The sequence below is a fragment of the Neodiprion virginianus genome, chromosome 3, assembly GCF_021901495.1.
Source record: "Neodiprion virginianus isolate iyNeoVirg1 chromosome 3, iyNeoVirg1.1, whole genome shotgun sequence".
Classification (NCBI taxonomy): Eukaryota; Metazoa; Arthropoda; class Insecta; order Hymenoptera; family Diprionidae; genus Neodiprion; species Neodiprion virginianus.
Window position 1 is genome coordinate 365,235 of NC_060879.1, and position 23,400 is coordinate 388,634.

The 23,400-nt window shown below is 39.4% G+C and overlaps 4 protein-coding genes across 12 annotated transcripts; 2 read left to right on the top strand and 2 right to left on the bottom strand.

The window, feature by feature from the left end:
- The first annotated feature begins 580 nt into the window (after positions 1-580).
- LOC124301637 (guanine nucleotide-binding protein subunit gamma-1) lies at positions 581-2,311 on the top strand. The gene has a single exon (XM_046756964.1). The coding sequence runs from the start codon at positions 1,064-1,066 to the stop codon at positions 1,274-1,276; it is 213 nt and encodes a 70-aa protein (XP_046612920.1). The 5' UTR covers positions 581-1,063; the 3' UTR covers positions 1,277-2,311.
- Positions 1,486-7,238, bottom strand: LOC124301624 (kinesin-associated protein 3). 4 transcript variants are annotated; one of them, XM_046756934.1, is made up of 17 exons: positions 6,787-7,237; positions 6,508-6,625; positions 6,004-6,166; positions 5,717-5,926; positions 5,372-5,508; positions 4,953-5,283; positions 4,709-4,887; positions 4,443-4,611; positions 4,254-4,354; positions 3,954-4,172; positions 3,709-3,874; positions 3,477-3,602; positions 3,283-3,387; positions 3,119-3,201; positions 2,849-3,035; positions 2,641-2,731; positions 1,486-2,530 (listed from the first exon to the last, which is right to left on the bottom strand). In XM_046756934.1, exons 1-17 carry the CDS (start codon positions 6,810-6,812, stop codon positions 2,389-2,391), a joined length of 2,553 nt encoding a protein of 850 aa, XP_046612890.1. In that variant the 5' UTR covers positions 6,813-7,237; the 3' UTR covers positions 1,486-2,388. The 4 variants fall into 4 exon arrangements, with proteins under 4 accessions (XP_046612890.1, XP_046612889.1, XP_046612891.1 ...); XM_046756933.1 differs by having other exon boundaries at positions 3,119-3,204; positions 6,787-7,236; XM_046756935.1 differs by having other exon boundaries at positions 3,119-3,204; positions 6,687-6,823.
- Positions 7,239-7,452: 214 nt separating this feature from the next.
- Positions 7,453-14,768, top strand: LOC124301631 (ATP-dependent RNA helicase WM6). Of its 4 annotated transcripts, none has more exons than XM_046756953.1 (11): positions 7,453-7,603; positions 8,626-8,851; positions 9,149-9,369; positions 9,480-9,663; positions 9,840-9,958; positions 11,633-11,764; positions 12,583-12,729; positions 12,918-13,055; positions 13,268-13,385; positions 13,710-13,779; positions 14,167-14,768. In XM_046756953.1, the coding sequence occupies exons 2-10, from the start codon at positions 8,650-8,652 to the stop codon at positions 13,721-13,723; spliced, it is 1,275 nt and encodes a 424-aa protein (XP_046612909.1). In that variant the 5' UTR covers positions 7,453-7,603; positions 8,626-8,649; the 3' UTR covers positions 13,724-13,779; positions 14,167-14,768. The 4 variants fall into 4 exon arrangements, with proteins under 4 accessions (XP_046612909.1, XP_046612906.1, XP_046612908.1 ...); XM_046756950.1 differs by having other exon boundaries at positions 7,454-7,603; positions 13,710-13,775; XM_046756952.1 differs by lacking the exon at positions 7,453-7,603 and adding an exon at positions 7,642-7,808 and having other exon boundaries at positions 13,710-13,775.
- Positions 14,172-23,333, bottom strand: LOC124301620 (DNA polymerase zeta catalytic subunit). Of its 3 annotated transcripts, XM_046756920.1 has the most exons (17): positions 23,237-23,333; positions 22,753-23,098; positions 22,497-22,683; positions 22,285-22,378; positions 21,500-21,988; positions 21,086-21,329; positions 19,209-20,887; positions 18,963-19,113; positions 18,364-18,726; positions 18,044-18,232; positions 17,641-17,953; positions 17,073-17,391; positions 16,562-16,810; positions 16,357-16,470; positions 15,789-16,207; positions 15,347-15,581; positions 14,172-15,168 (listed from the first exon to the last, which is right to left on the bottom strand). In XM_046756920.1, exons 2-17 carry the CDS (start codon positions 22,913-22,915, stop codon positions 15,016-15,018), a joined length of 5,361 nt encoding a protein of 1,786 aa, XP_046612876.1. In that variant the 5' UTR covers positions 22,916-23,098; positions 23,237-23,333; the 3' UTR covers positions 14,172-15,015. The 3 variants fall into 3 exon arrangements, with proteins under 3 accessions (XP_046612876.1, XP_046612877.1, XP_046612878.1); XM_046756921.1 differs by lacking the exons at positions 22,285-22,378; positions 22,753-23,098; positions 23,237-23,333 and having other exon boundaries at positions 22,497-22,625; XM_046756922.1 differs by lacking the exons at positions 14,172-15,168; positions 15,347-15,581 and having other exon boundaries at positions 16,036-16,229; positions 22,753-23,325.
- Between the last annotated feature and the right edge of the window lie 67 nt (positions 23,334-23,400).

Below are 23,400 nucleotides of genomic sequence, written 5' to 3' on the forward strand. Positions count from 1 at the left end.
ATTTTTATGGCAAATTTGGTGTAACTGAAACTGCGGAACATTCGCACCCCCGGCGATAGATTCGAAACTGCAAGAACAGACAACTTCTGGTCAATGCTCGCAGCATACCAACTGCACAAATTGTCCGCCGTCGGAGAAACAAAAAATTTAATTCCACGCATAAGCATGGAAAGAATCCATTTGAGAAATATTTATTTTACCTAATGAAACGAACTTTTGCTTATGAATTTAGTCGCGCAGAAGTTTCGAATATCTAGCAGCGATGAATGGAAACCGGAAGCGTTGAGAAGCCATTGCATATCCTACTAAAGAAAGCCAGTTATAAACAATATTTCGTGATTGTGATTTCGTGCCAGTTTGGGAACTTCCCTTATCTGTTTCTGGCTTGCGAGGTAAAAAAAGCCAAAAAATGCATGTGTGAACGTCAGTAATATGCATAGAAGTATGAGGATAACAGTGTGGCAATCCGATAACTTTTTTATCGGTGGAGGCCGTTTGACAAGCAATCCCATAAGATACATAAAATCCCGTTAGGGTAAACCATCTTTAATAGTCTTTAGTCAGTGCCACTGCACTTTTAAAAACCCCCATCGTGTCGCCGTCAAACTTCGTGCGTCAAACGAACATTTTGTACGAAGCCGCAGGAAGCCGCCATTACTCGCAATTGCTGATAATCTTGTACACACATATTCATTCCGGAGCTATTTTAAAGTGTTAAGTATTGTACGTTACGTACATATGTGTGTAGGCACATGCATACATAGATCCATCATAGTCGGCAAGCTCTGTCGGATTCCGTACAAATTTCACTAAGCCAACGGCAGTAAGAATACTCGTTCAGTGGCGAGTGATTCGGCAATTTACCGAAGATCGAGTCCAACCCTTTCCGTCGACCGACGCCCGCAGTTCGCAACAACGTCCAAGAACCAAGTCGTAAAGTCTCACCCCTGGAATCGGTGCCGTGAAACCGTCTCCGTTGCGAAACCCTTAGGCCTCTAGGCCGTGTTTCATCGCCCGAGTGTACCGCCACGCCCTAACAATAGGCCTGTCCGATACGGCTGTTATGGACATGATGGTTACGAATCTACAACAGCAACGACAGGTTACCGAGCAGCTTCGTCGCGAGGCTGCGATCAGGCGAATCACCGTCAGCAAGGCCGTCGAGGATATAATGAAATATATCACGGAACACGAGCAAGAGGACTGCCTGTTAGTCGGATTCTCTTCACAAAAGTCGAACCCCTTCCGCGAGAAGAGCTCCTGCAGCATTCTATAAGCTGAATAACAACCAGTCTCGGGATCTCCTCTTAGCAGGGTAATCTCACTTTGGCAGACACACCTGTTGTTTCAATATGACTGAATGCCTCGTCGTGCTACAAACTGTGCACTTGGACACGGTTTGTCAACTAATCATTTTTAGATAGGAGAAAAACCAAACATGTATAATTTCCTTACCATCAACCATTTATCCTGTATTTTGTTTTCACTAACCCGGTAGAATTGCGCTTTAGTCAGCAAACACGTGTTCACTTGTCATCGATTGAAATTTCTCATAATTTTGAATCTCTGTCTTATCGCTTCCACATCTAGATAGTAATCGATGGCAATAGTCAATACAGCAAAATCATCGTATATGCTATTCTTGAAGCGGCCTCAGCTCTGCCATGGCGGAATGTTTTTTATTTAGACAATATCGATGTGTCCAAAATAATTTTAATAAGTAATCTAAACTTATTTTATAACTGTAAGATACATGCTGTAAGATAAAAGAGTTTAATTTCACAATCAACAGAGTTCAAAGTTTCTGCTCTGTTTTTATTTGCACTGTAGAGTGATCCCAATGGAGTTGAATTAAAGTTAGCCAGCAAATCATCAAAACGTGGAGCTATGCTATGCTTGTACAGTGGGCTGCTGACTGATTCCAATTCTATCACATTCATCTTCTGTATATTGCAAATCGCTCTACCGTGCGAACAGACACTGTCAAGTTTTGAGCTTTGATTGCCGTAACAACTAAACCTGATCAATTCCAGCTCCGGTTTCTGGCGAAAGCCAAACATCCATGGGCATTTTATTGTTGCTATGATGATAAATCACCTGGAACTTGATTGGACCTATGATCGTAAGATAGTTATTTTCCTCATTTCTCAAACAATATTGCTTTATTGAAAACAAGAGAAAAGCAAGTCTGCATATTTTATAACATTTGCAAATGTCAATGTTATTCTAAAGGGAATAAATAAATCAATATGTATATGCGTGTGTGTGTGTACAATATCTAAGTATGAATAAATAATTTAACGTATCGCTACTTCTACTTGTATATCTACCTATATACGTGATAATGTAATGAGATCAGCAATAGAAATTTATTCAAATTACCAGCCATTATATAAGTACGTGAGAGGCATTGAATTCATTACACTTCATTTTCGAGACACACAAGTCCTCAATCCCCGAGCCAATGGACAGTCGGGACCTGGAGCGGGCAGCTGTTAGTTCACCCATCTCATCTAAATCTCTAGTGTACCTAAATTGTATTTCAGTAATTATCAAATCACTGCGGTTAATTTTTTACAAATTAAATAATAGGTTACCCATGCGCTACTTTTGTTTAGCTGCCCATCTTTCTTAACTTACCGACTGACTGGTCGGCTAGGATTCTCCGAAGCATCCGATAAGCTTTTAGCCACAACATCGACATCGTCTGCATTAAACAAAGCAGCATTACCTGGAAGAAGGTGTATTAAACGTCGTTTCAAATCAATTGCCGGAAATATTTTGAAATAATTTGTTTCCACGCTTTACAATATGATAAATATACTTAATGCTTGTAAATATTATTTACTGGTTGGAAAGAGCATTGTATGTTTGAGAAGATCTCCACTAGCAAATGGTGGGAGGCTATCGTCTTCGTCTGGCATGAGGTGATTTGTAGGGTCCAATGTAATAGACTCTACCATCTCCAACCATTGTTGGTTGTGTGATCGGAATTTCTCAACTTTAATTCGAGCTGCCCAGTCTTCGTCGCAAAGCTGAAATAATCGAGTATGTTATTTTGGTGTAATCCTAGTCCTAGCTTTGAACAAGAGGGAACAACTTTCGACAAACAACTTACCGCAATAACGTCCAAGCAGGCATCGCATACCTTTCGGATCATGGGATTTTTATCATGCATCAAGTCTATCAAATAACCAGGGGCTTCTGGAAATAAATGACGAACGAGTCAATCACTGATTGTGGCAATACTTGAAAGCATCAATAGAAAATAAATATACTTACCATTACCAGTCTCTCGAATCAAATAGTCTCTTGTAGAATCATGTTTAGCAATTTGATAAAATACGTAAATTATTTGTAGTACTATTTCATCATCCTCTTGTTTTGCTGTTTATGAAGAGAATTTTTTGTAGTCATAAGCGTAGACGGAATGAATTATAAATTTATTAAATTATTGCCTTCTGGCTGAAACAAACCTCTGAGTAATTCCACCAGGGACAGTAAAATATCGGCCTTGCACAATAATCGGGCGCACATTTCGTCGTAAGCTGCCGTACCCAAAAATATTACTACTTCCAGTACCAAATCGTCTTGGGCTTTACCTACCAAGAAGTACACAAGCATGTCAACTTTGGCGTTTGACAATCACATAAAAACGCTCTCCAAATCTTAATTCTTTAGACTCTGTACGGAACAGAAATTGTTTACCAGGCACAAGGTTGTTCCTTATCCAAGGTATTAGATTGCATCGTCGTAGTATTTGTGAATAGTCAAGATCCGGAAGTGTCAAGTTGCCAAGGACTCCAACAATTTCCAGCACGAAATCTTGCGATTCTGATTGAGTCAGAGCCGTTGCAAAGTCGCCAACAAATTCCTGTAACATACAAAGTCTGTCATATAAAAGGAAGGCAGTGGATGGCTAAATACTCATACATTTCCTACGGAATACCCACAATGAAACTCTCCTTGGTGCAATCGTGCTGTGATATGTTTCGTATCATTTTCATCACTAGCGGATCTTGAGTTCTAAATGCACGACGAATCAACCCCTGCAAAATGTTGTTCTCGACCATAAGCTGAGCATTCCGTTTATTGGCGGCCAAATTTATACATAATGCAGTCAACTCCGGCTTTATTTGATTATCATTAGACACCAAAATCATGTCGGTAACCTATGCATATCAAGATTCAATGTTTTAGATCTGTACCTTGGCCCGATTAGTAGTGACTTGAAGTAACTGCCTACTACGTACCATAGGAATGCAATCTGTATATGTAAACATAGACTTGACTTTGTCATCCATGCTGAGATGATAGAGCAAGCCGAGTATTGTAGTTTTGTTTTTGATCTCACCTGTGGAAGGAAATTAAAGCAGACTTGTTATAAGACGCATCGCATAGAACGTAGGATACACTTTCGTATGATGCTTCAATCAACTTACTTTGAATCAGCAGCGTGACTAGCTTTGGTAACAGTCCTACCCGTATCATCTTTGACCGCAATTTTGTGTCAAATGAAAGATTAAATGATAACTTCAAAGTGCTTTGAATTAGATCAGAATTACTGTTGTGTAGTAGCCTTGGTAATTTTTCAATTACATTCAGATCCGCCTAAAATTATTACAGAAGTTCAATGCAACTTTGGCAATTGAGAACACAGAGGATATTTGAATGATTAAAATTGTGAGCCACAGGTGTTAAGATATACCATTAAGTCCTTGTTCTCGCGGAATATAGACAACTTCTTGAGAAAAGTCACAACCAATATCAGCAAATCCGTATTGCTTCTGTCTAATGTCTTGATGAGCATCCCAATGACGTTCTTCTTACGCATTTTGCGTTCCACTTCTGTGTTCTCCGCAATGTTCAATAATAGGTAGAAGGCAACTAAACATAAAGTACATGCATATTTAAATAGCTTGTTTCTTTAAGAACAAAGCATTGTCACCTACCTCGCAGTAACTGTTCCTGTTTTCTTGTCAAACTTTTAAACTTTTTACGACTTTTTTCAATGTCCTCTTTCATTTTATTAACATCAACGTCCGTAGCGGAACTTGTTAATTCGACGGATCTTCTTTTAACTTCAAAGTCAAGGGGACCATCTGCATTCCAGATCTCATCGCCGACTATTGCTTTTTTATCCAAGTTATTACCAATTTCAGTAGGAAAAAGCGAGAGGCCTGTTGTACTTTCAAAATGACGACGCCGTTTCTCCATGTCTTCTTTCCACTGGTCATAACGCCCAAGCTCGAAGTCAATTATGTCCATACATAGAGAGCCGATCTGATGAAATAGATCCAAAATTTTATAAATCTGAAACGTACGGGACAAGCTGCTCGTTATACAAGAGAGAAGAACGTTTTGAATTTACCCTATATTCTAGTACTATGCTGTGAAACTGACTGTAAGTTGAGAAACAAAAGAATATGTAGACTATGTTAGTGGATAGTTCGATACTGCGTCTCCAGTCTTCTCTCAGAACTCTCGCTAGTGCACTCAGTAGGGATTCTGAGAACAAGAGAAAATAGGAATTTGTAAATACCGCTAGGAAAATCTGTAGAAGCTTGATACATTTTTCAACCAAATCACTTCCCACAAGTCTTGTTGATTGTACTCTCTTGTTTTGTATCGTTGTTTTGCAATGTATTAAAAAAGTACAAAGTAAAAGGGGGAATACCCGATATATTTGATATCTTTTTCATTTCATGTTACTGACCATTCTTTGTCAATTCCAACAAGTTGTCCGGAACTCTGGCGAGCTGTAGAATTAGAGACGAACCCCTAATTTTCCCTGGTATCTCTTCGTACATAAGTTCAATATAACTGTCAATGTTGCTAATAATGGCTCTCTCGATGTCAACATTGCGCTCTGCGTTTGTTGCATGAGAAGATGCTGGCCGTGAAAGTTGTATACCCACATCCTCAACTAGAACAATTTAAAAGAAACTCATCAATAAAATTATACGAATATGAATAAAAAATTTCTCTACTGAACTATCCTACCTTCATCATTGGTCCGACGAGTTTGCAAATAATAGATGAGTTGTTCAACTTCTCGTAACTTGGACCCATGAATCAAACTGCATTTTTCCATAACTTCTTTGGCGAGGAGAGCTACGTTTGTATCAGCGTTCAAACTTTTCAAGCGTATTATCTTTTGACATTCCTAAAATATTAGTCGATATATGTGAATATATCATCTGACCTGTAACTAACAAGGTGATTACCCTTGTACTTTCATCATTGACGACCATGTTCACACCGTCAGGACGCTTTGTATTTGATCAAGCTCATACATAATAAGTAATAGATATATAACTATTGCCATGTATCGATCAAATTGATGAGTAGGTACACACATCAATACCGTGCACTCATCGAATAAGAAATCAATGAAAGAACACAAATCTAGTTCCATGGGAGTCGGTACATGCAATAGATGTCCAGTGTGGGCATAGTCGACAACGGTTATGTTGAGGATAGACTGGAAAGGTGGAGTATCGATACCTTGCGATCTCCTAGCATAGGGTCACCAAGTTCTCCTAAAATCAATGCTTCCACGTCGTAATTGACTACCAAAGCCTTTTCAGTTGGATGAACATCCAAGTTGCCGGATCTCACTTTCCTGAAACAGAAAAATTCAGCCTGAGCAAGGAAGAAATGAACAATAATTCCTGTTCTTTCACCTATTCTATCCGGACATGTTCCAGAGACAGCTGTCATTGTCATATAATTTTGCATCGGAGGATAATCTATAGAAGGCTGATCAGCCAGTAAAAACTCTACCTTTTTAAAAACTTTGCTTCGTCCATCTTTGACCAAGACCACAGACAATTTTATTTATGAACGTTGTATCTTTAGGTTCCTAGTGCTGATGAGTGGATGACTTAATTCCGCAAGCACGAGCCATCGCAATTTTCGACAATTCTACAATTAGTGTATTCCTGTCTGTCAATAAAAGTCTGCGGGGATCTGCGTGACCGATGGGCAATGCAGTATAGGACAACACTGTAGGAAATTAGAAAAAATTATACGACAATTGGAACATAACAGCAGTCAACAGCAAACCAAAAGCTTCGGCACCGATGACAACGATGGTGAACGATGTTCGGAGTCGTCGCGATGAATTTATAACAAATGGATTATAAACATCAGTGATCAACATAGGTATAAATGTATACCAAGTGTACAGGAGAGTGGGGGTAATAATAAATATGTATAGCGGATAGCCGGGATAGCCAACAGGAAACCACTGACTAAGAATTTTTAAAGACAGCGAGCCTCGTGAATCCAATCTATGCCGCGCAGCAAAGAGGATTCGGCAGATTGGAAGCCGTGGAAGGTTTGCGTAGCCGTCGCCGTGAGCGTCATCTAGTGAGTCGGGGGACACAAGTCGCGTATCGTAATCCTCTTTGCCCCGCAGTACAGCGGTTCCGGCGTTGCTCAGTTATCTTCCGGTACGTTTGTATACTTTACGGACAGCGGTTCGCCCTTGTCGCGTCATCCGTTTTCCCACTCTCTGGGCCGAGCTCACCGTTCCTGGACGTTTCCTGATCTTCGTAGTTGATGCTCGTACCCTGCATAGTTTGCATTTTCAATTGAGGTAAGTTATCACACTCGGTTCTCATCACTGTAATCTTATTTAAAACACGCGATCCTTTGATCCAAGCAAAAAATAATTGTTTAATTTTTAGCTGATATTGTTGTTTCTTTGAAATTACACTATATTTGTACGCTAACATACGCGGCGGTTGTTTAACGTTAATCCTTGATACTACGTACCAGTTTTGTGTCTTCTCCGTGTTATAGTAATATTATCTCCGTTGAATTGATTTAGCTGTTAATTTTGAAGACTTAACGATCATATTTGTATCTGAACATATCTCCGGCCATTCAATATTCAATCAAATATATTCGGATATGCCCACCTTGCTGAAGATGAGCGAAACGACGGTAATGGCGGTATGTCGAACAATGTCGAATCACTGAAATGGTGCCGGCAGGTGCCGGTCACCCCAAGCTGGTTTCCGTTCACAAGGTTCCTTTCCCGCGACATTCCTATCATGTTTCAGTTTCAAACTAGCGATTAGTTTCACGGATATTTGTGCATCAATTATTGATATGTTGGCCCTAGTTACTGCGATGAATTTTTCTACGTGGCTCGCGGTCGTAATTCCAAATTTTTTCGTCTACTACGTTATGGAAGGATGGCGGTGCGGACGCGTACACAAGATGGCGAATGCAAATTCATGTACTGTGTACGTGGCTAGAACGGGGAAAGATAATGAAATGTTATAATTCCTAACTATTCAATAAAACTTTTTATACGAAGAAACTTTTACAGAATTGTGTTCTGTAATGGAAAAGTAAATTAAACGTTATTTAAATTAGAAGATTATTTTCCATTATTCAGACGTGATATGCGAGATCCGAGAATTAAAGCTTGAACATTGCTCTGGTTAATGGTTCTGCCTCTACCAAAGAGACTCTTGTTTTATCCATCGAACTCGATTTTCACTTACTTTACGTGATTTGAATGGTACATACATCGTCTAAAGATATTATAGGATGCATTTGGTTTCTAATCACAAAATGGACTATATACATAGAAGAAAATTTATACAGGAAGCATCAATATAATACAAAAAAATGGCAGACAATGAAGACTTGTTAGACTACGAGGATGATGAGCAAACCGAACAAGTGGTAGATGGTAGCGGAGACATATCTGCAAAAAAAGAAGTCAAAGGTACATATGTATCGATTCATAGCAGCGGGTTTCGTGATTTCCTCCTCAAACCAGAGATACTTCGTGCCATTGTCGACTGTGGTTTTGAGCATCCATCCGAAGGTATTATAATTTTATAGATATATGTCGGTCAGAAGATTTTACATTTTTAGAATGTTTGTACAAGTAACTTACATAAGAATTCTCCTTCCCAAATTCAATCCGTTACTTAACAATTTAAGGGGGTAGCGGTTGGGAGATACTTTGTAGTCTGAATGATGATATTATAGATAGGGACATCTGATTAGTAATGAACGATCTATCTGTATTCTGACTCGATTTAGCACTATTAATCATTCTAAAGCTCCATACAAGACCATGGCCTAACAAGCAAATTGTTGCAAAATTATTGTATTGCAGTGCAACATGAATGCATCCCACAAGCAGTTCTGGGCATGGACATCCTTTGCCAAGCCAAGTCTGGTATGGGAAAGACTGCTGTTTTTGTGCTCGCAACTTTACAACAGTTGGAACTAACGGAGAATGTGGTTTACGTTTTGGTCATGTGTCACACCCGTGAATTGGCTTTTCAAATCAGCAAGGAGTACGAGAGATTCAGTAAATACATGCCAGCTGTCAAGGTGATTCTAAAGCACAATCTAAACAGGATGGGTTTTATAAATTTTTTTTTTTTTCCCCATCCTTTTCTAACATAAGTGTGTAATAACATCAAAAAATTCTTAACTTGCAGGTGGGTGTTTTCTTTGGAGGATTACCGATACAAAAAGATGAAGAGGTACTAAAAAATACTTGTCCTCATATCGTGGTGGGAACACCTGGTCGAATTCTCGCACTTGTGCGCAACAAGAAACTCAATCTGAAACACCTGAAACACTTCGTTTTAGACGAGTGCGATAAGATGCTGGAATTACTCGGTGAGAATTGACTCTTTATGCTATGCTTATTCGTTTTCTGATTTTTGAAACCTATTTGCGTAATACGTCAAAAATTGCCTTATAAGCATTCCACTTTCTGACAATAATTGCTAGCCATATCTACTCTTTAACACTAGAAGACAATTTTAGCATACTAATGGTCGATTTTACCACAGATATGCGGCGTGACGTTCAAGAGATATTCAGGAGCACTCCGCACGGCAAACAAGTGATGATGTTCAGCGCAACCCTGTCCAAGGATATACGTCCAGTCTGCAAGAAGTTCATGCAAGATGTAATTAGAAAAACTTCCTCCTCTCTTCGATCTTCGATCGCTTCTTCGTTGGCTCTGCGTTTACCCAGGACTGAGCTCAGACCGTGCCATGAATATTCTATTGCGCACATCCGCGAGTTAGGCTAGCTAGGCAGACCAAATTATTGTTGATCTCGTCCAAACGAACGTCTGAGGAGAATTTCCACTCAGATTCGACCGTTAATTGACGACGCGCTCGCGCACAGTCGTAGCAACAGAGTTTCGTTAAAAACATTTCCTCGATCATCAGCGAATAGGAGAAGCCTCCGTTGAATCTAAACAATCGTCGCGTTGAATCGTTAATTGACGTGACGATGCATAAACGTCCTATAAATCAATCTTGATCAACAGACCTCCAAAGTCCATGCATCCTTCATAAGAACGATCCTTCAATCCTTGGAAACAATGAATTTTGCTCCCATAGTCATCTATTTGTGAATCCCATCTCGTCACGTTCAATCGCATTCAGGTTATGGTTTTATAAACGTCAATACCACGTTAAGTAACACGGGAAAGATGATAACTCTGTCGTAATTGTAACGCGCTACAACCAACAGAAGTGTGCTGATGTCAACACATGGATCGTTTCTTACTACATAAGAAAAATATTGATCTCGCACGGGTTCGTGGGGTGGGGGGCCAAGAAGACCTCAAGACATCGCTTCCAAGATAGAAGAAAGCAAGAAAGAAGACTCAAGAGGACACTTGGGGAAACAACCGTGCCTAGATAGGGATAAAGTCTAATGTCGGAGGCTTCACCCAATAGCTCGATAACTTTAGACTCTTAGTATCTGTCCGGCATTACTGATTGGTACTACAAAACAGCAACTCGTCGGAGCAAATCTCGCGTTAAATTTCCAAAAACATAACATGGTGCTGCGTTGTTTTTGTCGTCGCGGTTAGAAAACATTCGAGTTTATTTTCATGGCTCAAAGTTGATGAATAAGATTCTGAGCCAGCGAGCATGTCAACCACAAAACCCTACAGTATGGGCCAATGCCATTGGCGAATGCCAATATGCCGTTCACGTGCTTGAGAAGTGAAAGTTTACGGGAAGGAGACTACAGCAATGGGAGTGGCTGAGCGTTCCTGGGTGCGCACTCTATTTGTGTCGGCGCTAATGCCGAGAGATGGAATCGCCTGACCGTATGTAACTAGTGTGATAAACCCAACTGCCAGATTATCCCAGAGCCTGTATGTAAATAATTGTACTTCAGATACCTGACCATTGGGGCGATGAAGTGGTTTCAGTTCTCTTATATTAGGACACAAACTCATCTCAGATCATATATTCTACTTTGATTTCAAACAGTGGTTATAATTGCGCGACATTAAATAACTTCGGTATGGTCCACGTTCACTTTAATCTTCATTCTTCAAGAATCACATACATGACTTATATTGGTATTTTGAAAAGACCAATTCATTTTCTCTATGTTGCGATACCGGAACGCTAAAAAGATTCTGTCCAGTGAGATTAACGAGGTCTGATACGTATCTATAATTACCTTGATACCGTAGCTTGATAGAGAGAAACAGACTTCAAGCTGAATCGATAGATCCGTGGATCACGGATTGTGAAGTATTGGGCATCCATATGCGCTGGAATTAGATCAGGCTAGTTTAGGTTGTCTTATAAATACCTTGTTTGCGCAGCCGATGGAGGTGTATGTGGACGACGAGGCCAAACTCACTTTACACGGTCTACAACAGCATTATGTCAAGCTGAAGGAGAATGAGAAGAATAAGAAATTGTTTGAACTGTTGGATGTTCTAGAGTTTAATCAGGTACGATTGTTTTCTTTTCATGACATACGCATTCATTTACCTGTATAAATTACACCTGCATCGCTTGAGTAACTTCTTTAGACATGTTTGATACACGTACGGCGGATTTACTATTGGGTCCAAATGATGTGTGAATTATCTTAGCCAAGTATGATGACTCCATCATTCCATCACCCACTACTGATGGACCCTGTATATCCCGTAGAGATTCGGTGAAGCAACCCCATTGACCTACTTGACATGGTGTCCAGTGGTCCTGGAAATATACTATTTTTGAAGTGTGCCAGTGAATGATATATTTATTTGTGTTCACTGAGTAATTGTTTTTATAATGTCAATTCCCGCCTTGAATCGCATTTTTCATTTTCCCCTACTAACAGGTTATAACAGAAATAACGTATATCTCATACGTCACGCTGATTATATGTACCGTGCCCCCTGCCCTCTACATTTTTTTTTTTTTTTTCTTTCTTTCTTTCTTTCTTTCTTTCTTTCTTTCTTTCTTTTTTTTCCTGGGAGTTCTCGAATGTATTACGGATATTTTACTGGACACCATGATTAAGGGGACTGGTGTCTTGTGCTGAGTGCTGCAGGTTGTCCCCTACATTAGCGTAAAAAGCCCGTTTCACTGAATGTAAATATGTTCATTTAATACAGATATATAATGTGATATGATGCATCACTCATACAAAGTCAAGTAAACGTAGTTGTTTATTTTTCACTTCTGAATTGCAAAAATTTGCTGTGGCGAAATACTCTAACCTTTTTAAGTTCACCTTCTACACTTTAACTCAATTTAAAAATTTCATTTATGATAGGTTGTGATATTCGTGAAATCCGTGCAAAGATGCATGGCCCTGGCTCAATTGCTGACAGAGCAAAACTTTCCAGCAATTGGTATTCATCGAGGAATGACCCAGGAGGAACGGCTTTCAAGATATCAACAATTCAAAGATTTTCAAAAGGTAAAATTTTTTTTCAACAGTTTTTGCTTCCTTCTAATGAAATATTTCATATTAAATATTGAACTGGATAAAATAACTATCTATTTATCTACCATCCATTGTGAATTCGCAAGAACTATATCGATAAATAGCGATAATACCGACAATATTTATCATACTTGATATTGACTATATTTATCCGTACTCAGCGTATCTTGGTTGCTACAAATTTATTTGGTCGTGGGATGGATATTGAAAGAGTCAACATAGTTTTCAACTACGATATGCCTGAAGACTCCGACACTTACCTTCACAGGGTAGCTCGTGCAGGACGATTTGGTACAAAAGTAAGTCGAATAATATCGCATCATGTAGATTTGAACCTTTTAATTTTTCCGCTTAATGATGAAACATGTGTTCTAACTGATTCACGCCATGATATACTCTTGAACTCTCTCCTGATTATGCGGAATTTTTTTAACGCGATCGATTCAGAATCTCCTTCCATTTTACAATTATGATTGTGGTGACAGTTTTCTTCTTGCTTGTTGCGATACAGGGTCTTGCTATTACATTAGTCAGCGATGAAGGAGATGCAAAAATTTTGAACGACGTTCAAGAAAGATTCGACGTCAACATCACTGAACTTCCGGATGAAATTGATCTCGCCTCATACAGTAAGTTTGCAATTTCTTTCTTTCATTATACAGGACTGGTTCCTGTCATGAGTGAATCAACGTGTTTAATAATAACAATAAAAAAAACCGCTGAAAACCTGTAACATTGAATCTCTCTCCACTTGGGTACGTATTTTAAGTCCATGTTGAAAATTCCTGCAATTTTTGACGTTTCAGAAATTTCAGAAATTCTCTGTACAAATTTTGTTGGATACATGTCGTACACGCTTACTTCTGTTTGATCAAAAGACATAGCACGTTTGCTTTGTTAATTATCCATTATCCTCTGTGAGCCTTGGTTAATTTCATTTTTGTTTTGAACAGTTGAAGGACGATAAAGGAGCGGTTCTTGTCATCAGCTTCACTTTGGCTGATGGTTAATCTTTTGATGTAAGTATGTTAAATCGAATGATGTTAATGATATCAAACTTTTTACAATCACAAGATCAATGTCCAATATTCAATGATTTGCACATGGCAGATATTGATAATATTTGTTCATATCGCTATTATCCTATTCAAGTACAATTTTGACAACAGAACCTCCGCGTGATGAGTAAACTCTCTTAGCCACAAATGATGACGTTGTCAGTTTCATCACCCACCACTGATGGAGGAAATCACATTTATTCAATCTGTTGACGCAATTTTTTTATAACAGCTTAAGAATTCATGAGCAGTACGCCTGTAGATTGCTCTTTTCAGTTTTGTATGTATAAAGTTTTCAGGACGATTGGTAAATGGTTGATGGCATAAATTAATAGTAGAATGTATGTTTCAGTTGTGCGACGGACCACTCCAGTGAATACCTACCTATCCACAATACCTCGAACCTGCTGTTCAGCATGTGTTAACGTATTAACTGGCCGCGGTATGCTCCCGCATTTTCAAAAAACGACAAATCCAATGACTGTTGCCGCTGCCATTGTACTGACAACGACATCATCTTGTACTGCACAGTGATATTCGCAAGTTGTTGAATTGAGATTCTTTTTGGTGATATAAAATATTTTCTGTATTTAAATGAAGTCGCGATCACCGAACAATTGACGATTTTTATTTACGATGCACATGGATACTTCGCGGATAACCAGAGACAAAAAGTATGATATTTTCAGTGTTGTGTTGCGAACTTCGTCGAACTATAATTCACTTGTTTGATTACTACAATAAATATGAAACTGTCGCTGAACGATGTTTACTACTGTATTTTATTCCAAGCTTGTGTGTCGACTGTATTGTACAGTGCTCATACACACACGAACAGCACTATAAATACGTGTAATATAGGCCTGCATTCGCATTAGTGATGCAAAGGCGATCTCGAACAATCTTGTATCTAGAAATAAGCAAAGTAAATAAAACAACTTTTTAGTACAAAAATTTTATGGCGTTATATCTTTAATATCTCCTTCATTTTAGTAATTGCATATTAACATTAAATATCTGCATTTAACAACTTAATGTCAGATTTTTTTCGTAGGTATTTTATTGGTAAAAAATATATATCGATACCGATATGCCAAATTTTTTCTGGCTAAGAACACTTTCTACAGAAACACAAGAATGCGACGCTTTCTAAATATGCTGTAGTCGAAGTTAATCCTGATAATCAATGGAGCTCAACTAATTAAAGTTGTAGACTGTTTCCTTTCTCAACGATTTCCCGCACGTTAGAAATTTGATATTGATCCTTGATTGATAGGACCCGACGATACAAAGTTGGACAATCTAATGACGCGCACTCAATGTAGTTAGCTCTCCCGACACACGACTGGCAAATCTACAATAAAAAGTTGCACAAATTGTATGTACATACAAACGTATAGATATTACAAATATATGTGAATGAAACAACGAAATAACAGCTAATGGTGGCAAGTCTTAATTTCACCGCCGTAGAAAAACAATTAATCAAATTTTACGCATATTAATTCTAATCCAGAGAATAACACACTTACCGCTGTGATGATGCAGCGGGATCTTTCCAGCTGGCGTATCTTATCATGGAGGATAACGATTGTCTGATTTGGTATTCCAGAACACTCTGTGCAAATTCCTGTGGTAGAAGGACGTCCACACGCCGCGCAAGCCATTGTTCCAAAATACTGTGAAATTGTCGACTTCTGCGCTTCTCCTTTCAACGTGCCACCAGGATTGCTATATATCGTTCGACGGTGTGGCATCTCCTCAAACCTAAAAATGAAGAATAATGAGACAGTGATACATTATTGTTGCATCTTGCAAAATGAGCTTTTCTCAAGGCCAGGGAGAAATTTTTCCAGATACATGCATATTTCATATTATGATAATGTGGCAATGCTTTGATATAATGTGATATAATGTATGTATGTACAACAATTCTATTTAATTACAAAAGATAGAATAACAAAACATTGTTACCATGCGTTGACGTCAACGCCAAGAAGATTGAAGCATCGATTTAGTGGTGGTATGATCACTCGCGTTATGTAGTACAGAGCATTGGGTCGCAATCCTGTGTCCGTGATCAACTCCCATGGGGAGCGTACACATTGAAATAAGGGCTGATTCGGTGCACCGGCAACAATAATGTAGGGTACACGCTCGCTGGTGCGTGGAATCGCACGAGGATCTTTTATCGTGAGTCTTCGGGTCAGCTCTAAGGCTGGCACGCAAGCGCTTGACTTGTATCCCTGCAAGCCACGAAATTCTTTGGCAAACGTTAGGTCTTGAATGGATACTCTGCCACAAAGGATCTTGTCTAATTGTCGTATCACATAGCTTTTTACTTGTGATACATCTCGTGTGTCAAATAGAATTCTCAGACTTTTCTCCAATATCTGTGTCAAAGTATACAAGAATCTGTTAAAAGTGATGATATGCAGTAATCTTGGAAAAATAATAGCGACATATTTACAATCAACAGGTCCACGTAAGCCTACAATTTTGATGTAAAATATATGCCAAAGACTGCGCAGAGTGAAATTACCTTGGAAACTGCTGGACAACCATCTCTGCGAACAGTTTCTATGCCTTTCGCTAAGTAAATCGGTTTCTCTTGGTCCGGACTTTCGTACATATATCCACAATATCGCTTTTTTGTCTGAGGTGTGAAAGATAATATTTTTTCAGTTACATATTATATAAACATCGCTGTAAACGGAACACACGGGCATCATTGAGATCTGACAAACCTGCAATATCGACGGCTGCATGATTTTTTCCAGTTTCAGTTTCATTGGTTTCGGATTTTCCAAGGTAACAGCACTTGCAATTTGAGCTCCCACCTCAAATGCTTCTCTTCGTGATCTGCCCGGCAATAGCACGAACAAAGAATCGGTATCACCATATACGACACGGGCATTCCATCGCTTTGTAGATTCTACCAATTTTATCGCACGCTCTAGGGTTTCCCTCGCCTTGCTGACGATGCTGTCACCGATCTGCAAATTTCAGAACATTTAAAGCATAATACATGCACAGAAGATCTCTTGAAGCTAGCCTAATCATTGAGAATTTGCCCCCATCATGAATGGAATAAAGTCCACTAGAAAGAATACCTTTGTAAACAATTGAAATGTGTTTATCAATTTGCGAATTTTCGTTATTGTCAGAATAGAAGGCTCTGCTATATAAATGCCAAGTAAAAGAAGCTGTGTGTGCATTTTCACTTCTGGGGTCAAATATCACTTCAAATCATGTTACCTCGATACAAGGCATCCGTCCGCTAAAGTTAGCATGTGTGTATCCAAACGTTACATTAGCAAGCAATTTCAATCCACGTTGTCTAGAATTAAGAGCTCTTTGGAGTGTGTGAGCGGTTTGTGAGTGATCCTTCATGGCTTTTTTCACCATTAATCTAGTGTCCAGGTATTCGGTCAGCATTCGAGGAAGTATTCCCGTTCGAATTTCTGGCTTGACGAAAGCAACGCCACTGGGTGAAAAGTTTATATTCTTACCCAATTTCTGAATTGTGCGCTTAGTTACTTTCAATGTTGTTGCACCAAATTCAAAGGGTTCAGACCTATTGGAAGAAAAAACTATATCAATATAACAAGGACCCATGTCTATATCTTTACAAACAGACAAGCTCTGTTGTAAAACGGAAAACAGACAGATGTGCACGATTTTACACTTTAATCGTTAAGTCTTTCATGCTATTGGAGTCTATTGTAAATCAATCGACCCTGTTAATGAAGACGTTCCTTAACATGGGAAAAATTTCAATCCATGATGATATCTGCAATTCAATATTCATGGGTTACACACTCACTGGCCAATGTTTTCAATACGTCCGAGGCATGTTGAAAAGCAGTAGTTGTGAGCAATGATGATGCTAGGGTAAAGACTTTGAAAGTCCAGTACGATCAATGGGTCGCTGTAAAATACAGATTCTGGTTCCATTATAAGTGGCAGGGATTCGGGTGCACGCATGGTAGCTCGTTGTTGCGGAGATGGAGATACCGGTACATAGTTGGACGGCTTTGCCAATCTTAGCATGACGGACTCGACTTGAAACTGCGAACCACGCGAAAAGACTTCGAAAAACTGTATCCCATAAAGGCGTGCGAATTCGGTGGTTTTGCCTAACATACAAGAATCGTTGCTCTTAATGTATCGATTATATCATTATTGCATATTAATATTCTTGAAAGTAGGACACGCAAAGTAATCACCAATGATATCGAGTTGCTCGATAATTTTCAATATGCCCACCACCTTAGTGATGTAATGATCAACAACAAGAGATCGTGCTTTGATTGTCCGATGCTCCCACCACTGCGTCAATGTTGCAAACGATGGACGGCTCAGTCTCTGATGCATCACGTGATACATTATGTTCTCAAACGTATAACTCTGCAAAGCTGGCAATGTGTTACTTTAAAATTTGAATTCGCCTTAGGGGATACTCATTCTTACTTCTAACCATTTTGTATTACAAGTTGTCGGTGATCAAGCTTTATTGATGGATGAACGTATGTATGTTTCCCCTTACCTATTTCATGTCTCATGATTCTCCAAACATCTAGTACAATACGGCCTGGCATTTTTATTTCCGTCAAGATGCTCAACTCGGTCGTTTGTGGCTCCCATGCACGTTGGATGCCAGGAATTCTGGAGACCTTCGGTGCTAAATTGATGCCAATATTCGCCGCCCTCTGGAATAAGTATCCCCACGACAAAGATTCCAGTTCCCATCCAACTAGAATATCTGGGTCAGTTTTCTTGACAACAGTCAAAAGATTCTCGAAAAGACCTTCTTCGCTGAGTGCATAAGAAACTGAATGCATTACCCCAGACTTTTTGAGGTACTCTGATGATTTTGAAGGGTCGTATGATGGATCGCTCACCAGAACACCTATAGTGCAAATTGCATTCCATGATGCAATAATACACACAATGAAAAAATGCCCGATCGACACTGTTCTTTGCAAATACCACAAATTAATAGTTTTGTCAAGTGCACTCTCTTATTGAATTGAAGTTAAATATATGGCTGCATTGTTCAGTTTGGTAAGATTGAAATTTAGTCTTTCAATACCACGTAATTTTTCCAGATTTGTACCGCCTTGTAAATTGAAATTGATACATCACCTTTATCAGTAGACGTAAAATCTGATGCAGCAGGTGCGTCATTGTGAATGGCATAGAATATTGCTCGAATTGGATCATGTTGGGGATCAGGTAAAAGATCTCCGCGAGTAGCTACATGGACCTCCAAGCAAAGTACCGTCAGGAATTGATGCTGAAAATAGTTAAAAGGTGAAATTGAGAAATTTAGCACTAATTAACAGCCCGGTAAGGTGTGATTGAAGAAAAAATGACAATGTTGATACTCACGGCAGTGAGTGGTTTGATATCTTGTAAATTTTCACATGGTATTTTAAAATGGTCTGTCTGTGAGGAACTTTCAATTTGACCACAAGAGATACCAAGTAGTCTGGATAACTCGACATCATGAGTCGGCAAAGAAGCATCCATCCCAGTCACATCTTTTCCTTTTTTATTCGGCTGGTAATTATTCTGGTTCGCGGCATTCGTCATTCTTTCTTGAGACGTGGAGTGTTTGTCGTGTTTTGATGATGCAGAGTGATAACAATGTTCAACAGCTAGTTTGGTTCCACTGTCACTGAAATCTTTAGTTACCGATGTTTTTTTCAAGTATTCTTTTCCTCTTGACCATATTTTTACTCTTTGCGGCAGTGGAGCCGTGGCCAGTGGTACGATCACAGTTTTATTTTGACTAGCAAGGTTTTGCCTGACTTTGGATTTTTCAATATTGGCTCCGGAAGGATAAACCTCTTCGACTTTCATTGCTCGCCAGAATCTGATGCTGGTGACACCTTCTAAATTTGGTCCAAATTGTGGCAGGTCAACAACTCTTTTGCTTGGTACTTTAAGTATTTTGTGAGCGACTTCCTTACGATTGGTCACATCCATATAATTGCTAAAGAATGGATCTTTATTCCTGCATACAGGTATACCATAAGTCTCCATTGTTTTAACAATATTGTCGAACTTTGGAGGATTGAATTTAGGCACGATAATAACTTCCTTGCCAGTTCTTATCGTGTCTTCAACAATACTTTCACATCTTGAAATCAATCTGGCATTTCGTTTCCGCTGTGTGTCCAAGTATTGTGTAAACGTTACATTGCAAATATCTTCCTGGTCTGTACCACAGCTTGAATGACAATGTTCTCTCTGGTTTTCACTCACATGCATCATTACTTCAGGAATCTTCAGTTGCTGCACTTCTTGCATTTGATTGCTACACTTGTTTCCATCAATAGTTGCCATAAGATTTACCTGTCGAACTTTTGTCAAGTTGCGAGAAGAGGTAAAAATTATACTAAGCGGAGAGTAACTCCGGGATGGACGACCTCCTGGGCTGTTTAGCATTGGTGAGCCCTTTGGCAATTGATTCCTTGGGGATGATAGAAGACTCAGTTTTCTACTTTTTGCAGGTGATCTCGAGGTTTCACAAATCTCATTTTTTCGTTTGCTAGGAGTAACGTTCACAAGTTTTTCTTGATTGCTACGACCTTTAGATTTATAGTCGCAAATACGTTTCTCTTGTCTTTGCAGCGTAACGTCCTGTTCAAAGTCCGAATCCTCCGAACTGAAATCTGCAGGTCCGTCACACTGAGGAATTGTATTGTCACAAGTTGAACCAGTATCCGAATTATTGTCAGTATCAACATCAAATACTGACAAATCACGAAGATAATCGAACGTGGACGACTTGTCAGACATGTCCTTATCTGTTTTTGAATTTGGTGATTTTTGCAAACACTCATTACCTTGTGACCAACTCAATGAATCTAACTGCAACAACGTTAGATTCAAGTCGTTATTGTCATCTTCTTTGTCTTCGTCTGAGCAATCATTGTTCCCATGATTTTCATTGATTGTATGTTGTGAACCCAGCAGACTGTCGTCATCCACCTTTAAGCCAGGGATATTTTCATCCGCCAACTCATTCAACATATCCAACAAGGGGACATCTGTGGGATCCACTAAAAAATATATTTAGATAGATTAGCATATATAAATGTAATACTCTGGCTAATGTTCTAAGTGCAAAATACTGACATTTCAATCTCAGATCAAAAACCATCTGTATACTGTTCTGAGAAGCTGGCCCAATTCTCATATATGAGAATTGTGAGTCTGGGCCTGTTTAAATTTTGAAAAAATATCGAAGCTTTACTCACGTACACTACAGTCAGCGGATGGGGTAAAAGTCTCTGTTAATGACGCTAGTGACCCTGAGCCCAATGGTAGGTCATCGAAAACTAGTTCGCTTCGACGCTTAGACAACTCTTCGTCGATACTTCTACTACGCGGCCCCACATGGTGCTCAAGATAAGAAGCACTCAGTAAATTACTATCCGCATCTGTTTCGAGAGGATATGAACTCTGATTTCTTCCACTTTCTGTTATTGAGCTATTGTCCATCTGCAATTACAGACGCAAGGTGTACAACATTTGAATTTGAATAAGTCGGACAAAAGAATTTGATAAGTGGGACAGAATGTACATTAGACGCAAATTTGCCATTCACTTAAGTTAGCTAATGTTGAAAACGAAAACGGAGATTGACTAGATGTAAATACTTGGAAAATAACCTGTGAAAGTGTCAATAATCTTTGAGCTAGTCTTTGTTGTTGGTATATGTCATTTTCAGTGGCTTTGAAAACTGGTCTGGTCGGGCTCTGTGGTTGGACAAGCTGAGAATCACCGCCGCTAAGACCCAGTTGCACCCGTCTTGCTTTTTCTTCCTCCCATATAGCCATCAATCCCGGATTAAGCGCCAGCTCCCCCTCAATTTCTACTCGATTCAGAATATCTGAAGCCAAGGTATCTACTTCGAACTTGCATGTACTTTGTGGTGTGATTTCATGCGGCAGGTAATCCAGCTCGTTGGTGAACGGAGAAGTGGCCTCAGAGCAATTTTCAGAGTATGTTCCAGATGCTGCTCTAATTGGAAACCGATATCTGACGTGACGCAGCTCTATCATGCTCATGCCGTGTAAATTGTAATCTATCATAAACTGTTGGACATATGGGATGTGTGCTTCGTGTGGCTGGAGGCGATCACTAAATACAGCACCATTCTAAAATTTACAGTATTATTAAACAGAGCTGTTAATCTTATATATACATGTAAAGCTACCCTTTTTTTACCCAGATAAGTAGGGTCACATATTGAATACTGGCCACCTGATTTTTGAACAATGGAGCGCTGATATGGCCATTATTCAATAAATTACCATGTATAATATCTCATTTTTAACGATTTTCTTCTTTCAAAAGTGTAACAATAGGCGACTGTAATTGACTAGAAAAATGGATTCAAAATTGATAGGAAAGTATACGAAATTTCAACACATTAATTTTTGCAATTAAGTACCTGTAATAGATTAGCTGCTCTTTTGACCATTGTGGGATTATAGAAATAGACCTTGAAGTACTGGTGTTCCTTTTCGTGATAACCGTAGAGTGGCCTGCATTAATTTAATACAGCCAATACATTAGAATGACCAATTTGCAATATATAATCTGATATTTCGCTTTTTGTATTATTACTATTATTGGTGCGCTGACAAAGCTGACAAGACTTACATGCCGGATATAAGTTGAACTTTGAATACATGTTGATTCCGAGAAGATGCAGATCCCAGGGAAACATTTATAGCAGCGTCCAAAGATGCTGCCAAACGATAGCCAAGCCTGTCGCTGTCATCACCTCCTGTGTGCGGCACATAAAAATATGGAAACACTCCGTGCACATGTAAACATGTCTTCACTCCTAAACAGAAAGTATAGTAAGAATTGGAACAATTTGGATTCCTGGGTTCTTACGACGAAATTTACGCACCATTCAGGGTCGATCCAAATACTCTGACAATAGGTACATGTTTGATCTCGGCACCACGATATTCCGAATAAACGGGATCCAAGGAGGGTATCGGAATAGCCTGATAATATTCCGCGGAAACCAATCGCACTGCGAAATTTGCTCTTGTTTGATCCAACGTCATCTTGACATTTCGCTGTGAAATGTCTTACGGATAACCAGGGGCTTGTGTTTGCCGAATGTTTTCCTCTTAGAGCTTGGACGTGGCTCAGAAGACCGGTATAGTATGGCCCACCGTCCAGTCGAGTCCTTTTAATTAACCAGAGTAGTCATCGCGAAGTCAGGCTGCGACGACTTGTCAGCTAACCTGTCACGGGCATGAGAGATTAGTGGAAGTGCCATCTCTCTTGCACCGGTGCAGTCTTTCGAAAAGCTTGAACACCGAATATCAGTGTCTCTTTCGCACGTGTTTTTTACAAATCGGTGACATTAGACTTTTGTTTACATTGTCCCGCGCAGTGACTAGTAGTAAGAGACAGCACTTCACCTCCGAGCTATCTCTCTCTCCAGTACTCCCACCCCGCCGGAGATCAGAGCTTGTGTCCACGGTCTTACATACAGGTCTTGCAACGAACGTGGTGGGGGGTTGTCAGTTCACGTCCGAAACAA

Bases quoted from the DNA above. Each gene is read 5' to 3' on its own strand.
- LOC124301624 (XM_046756933.1), bottom strand. From the start codon at position 6,812: ATGGACGAAGCAAAGTTTTTAAAAAG. The intron at 6,626-6,786 runs GTAGAGTTTTTA...TTTCTGTTTCAG, and splicing joins GAAGCAAAGTTTTTAAAAAG to GAAAGTGAGATCCGGCAACT. The intron at 4,888-4,952 runs GTAGGTGACAAT...CTTTATGTTTAG, and splicing joins ACAGGAACAGTTACTGCGAG to TTGCCTTCTACCTATTATTG.
- LOC124301637 (XM_046756964.1), top strand. From the start codon at position 1,064: ATGGACATGATGGTTACGAATCTACAACAGCAACGACAGGTTACCGAG.
- LOC124301620 (XM_046756920.1), bottom strand. From the start codon at position 22,915: ATGACGTTGGATCAAACAAGAGCAAATTTCGCAGTGCGATTGGTTTCC. The intron at 16,811-17,072 runs GTAACATGATTT...TGAAATTTGCAG, and splicing joins GACGGATGCCTTGTATCGAG to ATCGGTGACAGCATCGTCAG. The intron at 15,582-15,788 runs GTAACAATGTTT...CTTCATTTTTAG, and splicing joins GGCGTTGACGTCAACGCATG to GTTTGAGGAGATGCCACACC.
- LOC124301631 (XM_046756953.1), top strand. From the start codon at position 8,650: ATGGCAGACAATGAAGACTTGTTAGACTACGAGGATGATGAGCAAACC. The intron at 8,852-9,148 runs GTATTATAATTT...ATTGTATTGCAG, and splicing joins TTTTGAGCATCCATCCGAAG to TGCAACATGAATGCATCCCA. The intron at 12,730-12,917 runs GTAAAATTTTTT...ATCCGTACTCAG, and splicing joins AATTCAAAGATTTTCAAAAG to CGTATCTTGGTTGCTACAAA.